General features: G+C 45.0%; 2 protein-coding genes across 2 annotated transcripts; one reads left to right on the top strand and one right to left on the bottom strand.

Moving 5' to 3' along the window:
* Nucleotides 1-1,193: 1,193 nt before the first annotated feature.
* LOC147248579 (F-box only protein 40-like) lies at nucleotides 1,194-5,676 on the bottom strand. Its single transcript, XM_086179093.1, has 8 exons — nucleotides 5,665-5,676; nucleotides 4,795-5,365; nucleotides 4,253-4,722; nucleotides 3,482-3,661; nucleotides 3,056-3,297; nucleotides 2,517-2,648; nucleotides 1,485-1,800; nucleotides 1,194-1,406 (listed from the first exon to the last, which is right to left on the bottom strand). The coding sequence occupies exons 1-8, from the start codon at nucleotides 5,674-5,676 to the stop codon at nucleotides 1,194-1,196; spliced, it is 2,136 nt and encodes a 711-aa protein (XP_086035219.1).
* A 1,460-nt stretch (nucleotides 5,677-7,136) lies between these two features.
* LOC147248578 (F-box only protein 40-like) lies at nucleotides 7,137-10,630 on the top strand. Its single transcript, XM_086179092.1, has 7 exons — nucleotides 7,137-7,148; nucleotides 7,247-8,065; nucleotides 8,183-8,431; nucleotides 8,741-9,027; nucleotides 9,294-9,425; nucleotides 9,573-9,909; nucleotides 10,305-10,630. The coding sequence occupies exons 1-7, from the start codon at nucleotides 7,137-7,139 to the stop codon at nucleotides 10,521-10,523; spliced, it is 2,055 nt and encodes a 684-aa protein (XP_086035218.1). The 3' UTR covers nucleotides 10,524-10,630.
* The last annotated feature ends 431 nt before the right edge of the window (nucleotides 10,631-11,061 follow it).

The raw sequence follows: 11,061 nt of genomic DNA, 5'->3' as shown, positions 1-11,061 counted from the left end.
CTGATTTACAGGTGTTTTTAAAGTCCTTAGCAAACAGAAGTAATTGCTAAATGCATTACAAGTCCACTCCAGTGGGAATCATGACTAAGGGGTTTTTCTTTCCTCAGCCTGTCCACAAAATCTACGAACTGTCAGTCAGCAGACAGCTCTGCTTGTTTCTGTCCAAAAGTGCCAGATAGGAGCCAAAGCAACAGCTAAAGGTGTAAACACAGCTTGTTTACACTTCAATGCAAGCAACTATTTATACACAGCTCAACACCAAGTAAGTACTTTCTGAATATTGCTATCAATTTTGTATACTTCAGTACCTGTCACATATCAGTTGTGCAAAAGTGAAAAATAAAATGACTTTGGACTGAACAGTACAGTTTTGGGGCCGATACTGATTTTAGGGAGTAAAAATAAAAGATAACCAATGAATCAGCTGATATTCCTTCTGTATTATTTATACATGATAGGGATATAAACATGTTGAGAGAGAGAGAGAGAGAGAGAGAGAGAGAGAGAATAAATAACTTTAATTGTCCAAAATTATTGATCAGAACATAATGAGCTACTTGAATATCAATGCAAGGATTTAACTTCTACCTAAACCCAACCACTTTGCAAGCACTAAAAAAAAGAAGAAGAAGAAGAAGAAGAAGAAAATCTGTTAATATCAGTCAATATGGGCAGATTAATTGGTCGGGCTCCAGAAATGACAGTCATTTTCAGACAATGCGTCATTTTCTCAAACATCACAAATCATACACAGATGTACATAGATTACAGCAGAACATGTTTTCTGCATTCAGTTCATTCTCTGCAGCTCTACATACGACCTAGACGATACTCTGTGGATGCTGAATGTCCTCCTCTGATGTTAATTTATCTTACAAAACTGTAAGAAAACAAAACAACAATAAACAACATAGTGCAAAGTGTGTCTAGGTATTTTCATAGGACTGTTGAGACATGACATGATTTACCGAGGCATGAAGTGAAGAGAGGAGAGCATCAATAGGTTCTAACTGTAAATTAATAAAAGCTAAACTTTGGTTATTAATTTCACACTTTTATATGAATACAAAAAAAAAAAATACCAAGCCTGATTTTGTTTGTTCTGTTTAACATAAAAGGTTATAAAACGTCCTCAGCTCTACTTGTACAGAGCAGACTGGCCATCAGAGGAACATAAATAGTAAGCAGACCTTTCATTGTTGCCACCTGTTTGCTGTGAAGTGTTTGACCAGGCTCGGTCTCTCCTGTCCCTCCTTCTGCTTCTCCCTCATGGTGAGGAGGGGGACAGGCTGACTTGGCAGGGAGGTCTGGTAGTAAGGGCAGACTTTTAGATGAGTAGATATAGGGGTGGTGTCTGTCATACGCCATGAGTCCACTGAGGAGAAGAGGCGACTGAACTGCCACACCTGGAGACAGGACAACACTTAGTAAGGGATTTGTCATCATATGGGAGAGACACGTACGGTTCTGAAGGTGAACTTTACTGGTTTTGCCCTCCACTTGGCTCCCCCGTGTGAGTAGGTCTTCCTCTCCCAGCAGAGGGTGACCATCCCTCTTTCCTGGAGCAGAGAGGAGGCCACCTGCCTCATGAGCCGGGACACCAAAGCCACCTGGGACAGGGACAGACTGTCCAGGAAACTGGCCATGTGGCACAGAACCTCGAAGGGCAGCGAGCTGAAAGCGTCGGCCCCTCCTCCTGTCTGGCCTCCTCTGCTCCTCTGGGTGGCTCCTGACAGATGCGAGTCGCTGTCCTGTGAGACTCCACGAGTTGGACGCAAGTTGAAACTCCTGAGTTGCTGACTAGAGACAGAGACAAGCATTGACTGAAGCCGCCAGGAGCTTTTGGACCAATTAACATGAAAGGAGTCACATGAAGATATTATTGGGATCATTCAACTGCTTCAAGCTACGGTAATTATTGCAGGACAGCAGTTTGTCATGTAGCTGACTCTATTTGAAAGAGAAAAACATGTGGCGACTAACATTTCAACTAACAATTGAAGCCAGTTAAAATCAAAGTTTGGGTAAAAGTGTGAAAGCTGATGTTGAATTCTATGAAATAAGATCGAAATCACGACTGGCGACCTGTCCAGGTTGAACCCCGCCTCTCGCCCGTTGACGCTGGGATAGGCTCCAGCCCCCCCGCGACCCTTAATGTGTAGGAATAAGCGGAAGATGACGATGGATGGATGGAAGATCAAAATCACATTCCACACACTTGAGTGTCACTTCTTCTGTTGAGTTGACAAAGTTAGCTGTGCGGCTGACATGCCGAGGTGTATCTCAGGCTTCGTGACGTTGGTCCACATCCTGCCATCACATCCTGTCCTCTCAAGCATCTACACATCAATTCCTGTGACGTCTAAGTTCATTTCACCGTTACTTCAGTGAATTAAACTGAAAAAGCTCTTTAACAAGAGAAGGTGGTATAAACGTCCCGTCTCCTAGGTGAGAAGGGGCCCCCTCTTCCGCTGCACCCGCAAACTCTGAGGTGGTAAAAGTTGAGTTGTGCATACTCGTAGGTGACGGTGGCTCCATGGGTAGAGGGCTGGAACCGCCTCTGGCTGTAGGTGCAGCCCAGATAGGCCAGTGGGCATCTCTGCTCAAACCATCCACTCAAACCACTCTGGATATCGCTGTGGACGTTCCTGTACAACAACAGTGGCGCATTATTGTTCCTTGCTGGTATGAGCAACTCTTTTTTTTTTTTTTTAAGATTATTTTTATGGTCTTTTTAAAAAAAAAAAATTTACAGTGAAGAAATGACAGGAAAGGGGAGGGGGGGGGGGGGGGTGACATGCAGAATGGGACCCTGGGCTGGAATCAATTCCTTGTTCTCTGTGTAACCTTGGCCTATGTGGTGTGCACGTAATCAAAGCACCACCAGGGTGCCCCTGTATGAGCAACTCTTGAATTCTAAGAGGCAAATCTCTTTCAGAGAATTTTTTATTTGTGCCTTTGTGTTATGAACCTATTTCAAATACGAATTGGATAGTGCCAAATGTACCTTGTATACTGTATGATATCCTGTAACACAAACACTTCTATTACTCGCCTGAAGTGAGTGGCGAACTCCCTGCGGTGGAAGGTGTGGCCACAGAGGAAGGCGAACACACAGCTGGCCCTGGTGTGTCTGCTGTTCACGCTCTCGGCCTGCAGCTGCAGATAAAGCTTCTGTGGTCTGCCCACCATCACCTCTCCCAGGGTCGTCTTCCCTTTAAATGGTGACGAGCGGAACGAGTGTGTTTGTGTTCCCTCGTCGATGTACAGCGCATCAATTGCTTTTGTTTCGCTGATCTAGATGGAAACGAGCGACGTCTTTTCTCATTGATGGAAACTCATTATCTTGCACAATGAAACTCGATTATTCAGCTGAAGGCTCTAGAATGAGTAATACTTTGTGTTATTTGTTAACAAAATGCAAACTGAAATAGGATGAAATCCATTTTCCTCACTCATGGGTGCAGAGGCTTTCACTGACCTTATGACCCATGACGTCCTGCTCAGCATAGCCCAGTAGGGTGGCTGCTGCTTCGTCACTCAACCAGTCCTCCTCCTTGGCATTGAGGTCAGATGTATCCACGCAGCGAGTTTCAGTCTGAGCTCGCATCGCCGTATCATACAGATGAACCCGTCGTCTATAGTGATAACTGTCAGGGACCTGTTGAGACACAAACGATGAGAAGGATCAGATGACAATAGAATTCACAGGTGTTACTGTTTTCAGTATTGTGTTCTCATATCACTAAGTGACTGACTTATTTGGATGATGAAATTTGATGAAGTTTAGTGTGGTCACATGCCTTATTATACCATTGAAAATGTGACACATAAGAGTTGTTATTTTTTTCGAATCATTTTGAAGTTCAGCCAAAAGTTCTGACTGCTCCTGTGGTGTGCTGCTCGCTAGGGCTTTGTAGCTGCAGTATCTCTGTGGCCAAGTGCACAAGGCACGAATCCAAGGTGAGGTTGAGGTCAGGTTGAGTGCTACAGCTGGGGGGGGAGACAGGGTAGCTCCTAGGACTTGGTGTTACACCTGCTGGGGTGTTAACAGCTGTACTGTCTTCACGCTTTAATGTGGGTGGAAAGTACTGTCCTGAAGTGAAGTGACACATACAGACAACTCACACGCGCACACACATATATTGTCTGTCAATATGGGTGTTCTACATGTGGCGATTTCCTCCAAGATCTACGTAGACCAAACCACCGAAGTAGCTGAGAATAAGACATCTATTCTTGAAACCATCACCTTGAAAGAGCGCAGGGTCTGAACCGGAATAGGCTCCAGGTTACCGTAGACAAAATCTTTCTCTCTTGGTGTACAGGCTTCGATTTGTCCAAAAGCGAGAAGCATGCGCCCATGATGCACCACATACATGTTGTACTCCTGTGGGCTGAGCTCCTTCCCCAGACGCTCCAGCACCCCCTCCTGCCATGGAGCATGCCCGGTCTTGCTTGTGTCAGGTGGAGGGGCAGTATTGGTTGCAGCAGCTTGGTCTTTGTCTTCCTGGTTTGTACTTGTTTTTTTCTCCCTGTTTTTCGGCTTTTCACCCTCTTTTGATTCCTTCTGGGCCTCAGCAACAGCACAGCCACCTTTCTCCATGCCAAACATCATTTCAGTCAGCTTGTATTTCTCTTTGATGAGGCTTAAACTTGGTCTTAGATCATTCTGAACAGTCTCACAAATTCTGTTTTCCTCAGGTATGGATGTAGGTAAACCTGCAAAGAGATAGCAAAGTGAAGAAACTGGAAAGGAGAAAAAAAGAAGAGAAAAGATAGATCTGCATTAACCATTGGTTTCATCATTTGGGAAGCCATTAGCAATCCCTCCCACTGCCTCATCTTTCTTCTCCTCTTTTCTTTCCTCCTCTCTTTCCTCTTCTTCTACTTCCATCAACTCTGGGTAGAGCGGCTTCATTTTCAGTCGTCCGTACAGGTCAGACTGATCCACCAGGGCCAGAGCAAGGTCCAGGGCCTCCTCTTGTCCTTTGTGTTCTTTTAGAACATTTTCCTGCAGGGCTTTGCTGCTATGTGGGTTCGTATCATCAACTGGCCAGCGGAGCCACTCCATGGAGCAACACACCACGCTGGCTGGACACACCTGGAGGTGTGCGGCCTGTGAGGAGCGGGTCAGCTGCACCGGGCAGCCATACTCTGCATTGAGGCAGGGCACCCTAACATTGGGGCAGAGCAGCAGGTGATCCTCCTCTTTGCAATGGTGGAAGACAGCTCCACAGAGAAGACGGCAGGGGACGACCGCACAACACACAGAGACCTCCACACGAGCCCTGCAGCGCCGGCTGTAGCAGGAGTCACAGTGGACATGATGCTGCTGCACCCTGGAGGCTCGAGATCGATGACTCTGATTAGATGAGGTGGGAAGGAAGAGAGATGAAATGAGAATAGATGAGTGCAGATAAGAAATAAAACAGAAAGCCTGTTTAAATATAAAAGCCGTGCAATGCTTCATCTTTGATTCAACGACAAGAATAATCAAGAAAGTCTTTGACCCACCATATTTCCAGATGTTTATATCAGACGTTTTGTAACCCTTCAAGAAGAATACAATCAAAAATAAAACATTTATAAGAATATTTTTTATTTTAGCCACAAATACAGAGTTGGATTTATCTAGACTCAAAACAAACATGATTCGTTTGCCTTTAAGTTCATCCTTATAAGGTTTTAAAGCAGTAGAATCGTACACTAATTCACAAAAATGAAATTATCTGAGATCTTAAAAAAGTGTTATCTTTTCCTTTTACACTGTGAATCTCATGAGCATTTGAATTATCAAATGTCAAAAACACTGCCATGCAAAGTCCTGCTGGTGTTTGTCCTTCAGGCAATGTGCGCTAAATATTTTAAGGTAACTTCCAAGCAATCTAACAGAAATCCATTAGAGGAATTGATAGTAAAATATATATCTTTGCTGTTAATTATATTGTATTGCATCTGAACAAGCAGAGGCGGCTATAGACCAATTTTACAGGGGGGGCCCAATTTGTTAGAGGGGCACATTCATGGTTAAGAGACAAAGTCTTTGTTCAAGCTCTTAAAATTGCCTGTTTGTAGTAATCATACACGTAAAACAACATAAAATATCCCCACAAGTATTTCAGCAGCAATATTTATTTCAGTATTTTGAATTTTACTTAGTTTTTATCAGTATTTCAGTAACTTACACTTTATTAATACCAGGCCAGGGAATGGAAATCTCCAGTTTACTCACATGTCTGATCATTTTTATGAATTAGATGAATAAACAGCATTCCATCACAAGGGGTTTAAACGTTCATCTCACCAAGGTGCTGTGGCAGGCGTCTTGTTTGCTGTCTTTCGATGTCGTGTTCAGGTCCTGATTTTCTTTGAAGAGGCAGGTTAAAATTAGCCAAGCAGGTTAAACAGGAGGAAGAACCCCTCCCTCGGTTTCTCACCCTGCAGCAAAGGCCTCAAGTCACAGTCACCTCACTTTAAAAAATATCCACAATTCCTTATCATTCTAAGATATAATTTATTGTTTTTCCTACAGAGAATGAATTGTCCCTCTTTCTTCTTAAATTACCGTAAATACATACTAAGAATGACTTGATTTCATTCAAATCTCCACTAGAGGACACTGTTTTATCTCCGGTAAGACTCACTTTGCTCTTTATCTTTGCTTGTTGCTCCACAGTATGACTTAAAGGAGAAAATGAAGGAGTTTCCCTCTATATAACCCCCAAGAGCCCTGGTAACCCAAACCAAGTTTCTCACCATCTGTGTAACATTTCAGGGTCACTGCAGGGCTCTATTTATAACACACACATAGCGCAGGCACACACACTCAGACATTTGGTCTTTAGAACACAAGACCAGTTCAAGAGGCATGTTTTTTTCCTTCCCGATATACACCGTGGTGGGATAAAGGCTTTCATCCATTCTTCCTGTTGAATCTGCTGCAGGTCTGCTGTCACAAATTCTACAGTTGTTCAAGCTGTTTTCCCTGTGTGATTTTGAGATTCTGTGTCCTTTCTACTTATAGGACAAGCCAAAGCTTCGCAAAAGGGCCTCTAGACGAGTTGGACGATGGTATGTGTGCATTATTTTGCCAGTGAGACTTAAAAAGCAAAATATATTTGCTTTCATATGGTATGATTTCACCGGTTAGCAGTGCAAAATCTAAAAAAAAAAAAGGTCATATCAGTCAGACTAAAAGTCTATTTGTATTTTTTCTCTTTTTCCTCCTCCTTCATCTAATCAGAGTCATCGATCTCGAGCCTCCAGGGTGCAGCAGCATCATGTCCACTGTGACTCCTGCTACAGCCGGCGCTGCAGGGCTCGTGTGGAGGTCTCTGTGTGTTGTGCGGTCGTCCCCTGCCGTCTTCTCTGCGGAGCTGTCTTCCACCATTGCAAAGAGGAGGATCACCTGCTGCTCTGCCCCAATGTTAGGGTGCCCTGCCTCAATGCAGAGTACGGCTGCCCAGTGCAGCTGACCCGCTCCTCACAGGCCGCACACCTCCAGGTGTGTCCAGCCAGCGTGGTGTGTTGCTCCATGGAGTGGAACCGCTGGCCAGCCAATGATGCTCATTCTTATCTAACCACAGAGCTACATGAAAACCTCCTCAGGAAAAGAGGGCTAGGGCAGGGGGAGTGTCTGGACCTGGCCATGGCTCTGAAAGACCAGGATCGCCTTTTCCACTCTTTAAAGATGAAAAAACTGTTCCCTGAACTGGTAAAGAGTGTTGGGGAGGAGGAGAAGGAGGAAGAGAGGAGGGAGATAGAGAAACAGAGACAGGCCGCCTTAGAGAGGGAAGCAGCGGCGAAAGATGCTGCAAAAGAAGCCAGTTGTTGTACCTGGGATTCTTCTAACATGTTTTGCATCCCCAACATAAATGAGGAAGAGGAAGAGGAAGAGGATGAGGATGAACTGGAAGTAGAGCAGGAGCTAACCCAGGAGGAGAGAGAGGCCCTTGCCAGGGCCCAAGGGGTGCGTAACGAGCTTTTAGAAAACTACTCCGGCTGGGAGAGCATGTTCAGTATGGAGATGGGGGGCTGCATGGTTACTGGAGGGAAAGCGGGGGCTGGCAGAGACAAGGAGTTGAATAAAGGGAGGGGTACAGGGCTGGGAACTGTCGTGGAAGAAACAGAGACAGCAGATACGTGCATGGGCGCCTCAGCATCAAACACATGCCAACAGGGGAGCAGTGGGCCTCCCACATCCTGCTCCTCCAGCGTCACTGACAATATGTGGAAAAGGAATTACGTACATGGACGCTTAGAGCCGATGAAGATTATTAATGTGCGGACCTTCAAGATTCCAAGCAGCTTCTCCGCTAAACAAGGTCGCATCCGCAACCCCGGTTTTTACAGGAGAGTGAATCAGGCTGTGGACACCAGTGACCTGGGGGTGGCGCCAGAGGACATGCCCGTCTGGGAAGAAGTTCAGGTGAGATCTTCCCTATTTTCCTTGTTAACATCATTCCTGAATCCAGATTTGACTGAAGTGACCTCTGGTTAATCAATCGGACAAAACCTTTTTGATAATCATATCATCATTTCAGTCAATATTCCGAATTTAGTCAAATAAATCACAGTTTGGCAACAAACCTACACACTGACACTGGAACAATCTTTTGATTTTATACTGTTCACAAAGTAATTTACAAATGTTTACTTTTGAACCAAGAAATATCAGTAGAATAAATGTAAAGCACCGATGAACTAATAAGGGCAACAAAACTGATCTGCCCTTCAGGCGTCTCTGCTGTGCTGCCTGGAGAAGGAGCAGAGGGGTCACCTCATAGCTGAGAGCGTCTGCACGGACGGGCTCCTACAAGACGAAGGCACACAGACCTACAACTTCCTGTCTTCCCCTTTTCGGAGAAAAACATCACTGGCTGATCTGAATGCAACAAAACCTCTGGAGGTCCACCTTCAGTTGCAGCTGGAGAGCGTCACCAGCCGGCACCATAAAGCCAGCTCGGCCTTCACCTTCCTGTGTGGACACTCCTTCCAGCGTAGAGAATATGGCCGACATTACAAGTGGGGTTTTTTTTTTCACAATCAGATTTGAATCTCATTATTATAAGAATTTGACATTTAATCTTATCCATTCCTTTTGTTTTGTTTTTGAGGTCATGCAGTTCACCAGAGAAATTAGTCACAGCATCCCATGAAAGCAAACTAGAAAAATTAAATGAGAATAACGTATTTCTATTATTGTTTGTTCTATTTATGCCATGTTTCAGTCACCATCTGAAGTGTTCCTAAAATGTCCTGGATGAAAACAATGCTGATGTCCTTTGCAGGAACATCCACAGTGACATCCAGATGTGTGTGAGTGGATGGTTCGAGCAGAGATGCCCGCTGTCGTATCTGGGCTGCACCTTCAGTCAGAGGAGGTTCCAGCCCTCCACACATGAGGCCACTGTGATCTACAAGTGAGATGAAACCCAAACTTCAGCTTTATTACTGTGTGGTACTGAACTGTGTGTTTGTACGCATGTTTACCTGCTACAATGTACTTGTAGAAAAGACGCCCCTTTGTATAGCTCATGTTCATTCCTTGTAAATAATGTGGCTTTCAGTGAAGATCTGGGCTGCTTCAGGCTGTGTCCCACAACGGCTCTGTGTTTGGGTGGTGACTCCCACTCATTCAGAAGCTCAGTGGACACCTCCACCACCCAGAGGAGGAGAGGAGGTCGGACAGGAGGAGGGGACGACGCTCTCAGCTCACTGCCCTACGAGGTTCTGTGCCACATGGCCAGTTTCCTGGACAGTCTGTCCCTGTCCCAGCTGGCTCTGGTGTCCCAGCTGATGAGACAGGTGTGCTCGTCTCAGCTGCAGGACAGAGGGATGGTCACCCTCTGCTGGGAGAAGAAGACCTACTCACACGGGGGAGCCAAGTGGAGGGTGAAGCAGAGGGTAAGACACAAGTCAGGGGTTACACACAGGTGAGATGAGTTTTAATGAACAACCGCTGCTGGACAGTCACGATGGGTTTTGCAGTCTTTCAGGTAACTGTCAGGATGCTGTGGGAACATTTAGGGAATATTTGTTGGGAACATTATTGGATGTACTTTTTAGGTCTCCTTGAAAATGTTCCTGTTAAGTTGTTCATCTGTTTTTAGAAGGTAATGTAAGAACCTAAACAGACTCTTTTCCCTCTATAAAACATTTTCTTTACATCCCAGAAGATCTCTCCATGAAGTTGCAATTTCACCATAAAATAACCAAAATATGAGATATGGTGACGTCCAGCATAGGTCAGGATGATACAGCACAGTTTTAGACTAACCGGTGATTCCAATCTGTCTCAGGTGTGGCAGTTCAGCAACCTGTTCTCTCCTGTGGATGCTTGGCACTTCAAAGATGTTCCGCCCATTTCAGAGCACCTAAAGGTGTGTCCCTACTATGAGAGAGAGTTCAGAACAGAGCGAATTCTCCTGCCACGCATTATTGAAGAAGTCCAAACCAACCAAAATTGCAAAGGTCCCAGTCTGGTTACTTTGTTCCAGCAGAAAAGGATCATGATGTAGTGGGAAACGCTGACTTACTACTGCGTGCTGTTTTATCTATTATTACTGAACTCCTAACGTCTCTGTTGCATGTCTGACTTTTTTGACCATCTTTCTGTTTAAATGACTCATGCTATTGTGTATCAAAATGTTGTCAAAGTAGCACAGCTGAACACAAAAGATAGAATTGAATGATAAGTGTTTAATAAAAAAAATGGAAATCAAAAAAGAGTATTTATCATCCGGCAGAAAAATCATCTTGTACACAGGTTTTAGAGAATATCTTGGGGCTTAAAGCTGCCGTTGTGTGATTTTTGATTAGTGCATGAACCCAAACCCATCTATCCCATCCATTATCATACTGCTTATCTGTTAAGGGTCACGGGGGGCTGAGCCTACCCAGCTGGCACTGGGTGAGAGGTGGGGTTCACCCTGGATGGGTCGCCAATCCATCGCAGGGCCATCAGGAGCAATTAGGGGCTCGGGGCACTTCGACATAATCACGGTGTGAGGATCGAACCAGTAAGAGTAGCTAGACGGCAACTCCACCCCTGAGCCA

The sequence above is a fragment of the Aulostomus chinensis genome, chromosome 15 (assembly GCF_037954235.1).
Source record: "Aulostomus chinensis isolate RoL2024-O1b breed Wild chromosome 15, RoL_Achi_v1.0, whole genome shotgun sequence".
In the NCBI taxonomy this organism is placed as follows: Eukaryota; Metazoa; Chordata; class Actinopteri; order Syngnathiformes; family Aulostomidae; genus Aulostomus; species Aulostomus chinensis.
This window is presented reverse-complemented; position numbering and strand designations above follow the sequence as displayed.

Coding starts and splice junctions, on each gene's coding strand:
- LOC147248579 (XM_086179093.1), bottom strand. Junction 2,649..3,055: donor GAGTTCGCCACTCACTTCAG/GCGAGTAATAGA, acceptor GTTGTTGTACAG/GAACGTCCACAGCGATATCC. Junction 1,801..2,516: donor GGAGCCACCGTCACCTACGA/GTATGCACAACT, acceptor CTCTGTCTCTAG/TCAGCAACTCAGGAGTTTCA.
- LOC147248578 (XM_086179092.1), top strand. Junction 8,432..8,740: donor CCGTCTGGGAAGAAGTTCAG/GTGAGATCTTCC, acceptor TCTGCCCTTCAG/GCGTCTCTGCTGTGCTGCCT. Junction 9,028..9,293: donor GAATATGGCCGACATTACAA/GTGGGGTTTTTT, acceptor TGTCCTTTGCAG/GAACATCCACAGTGACATCC.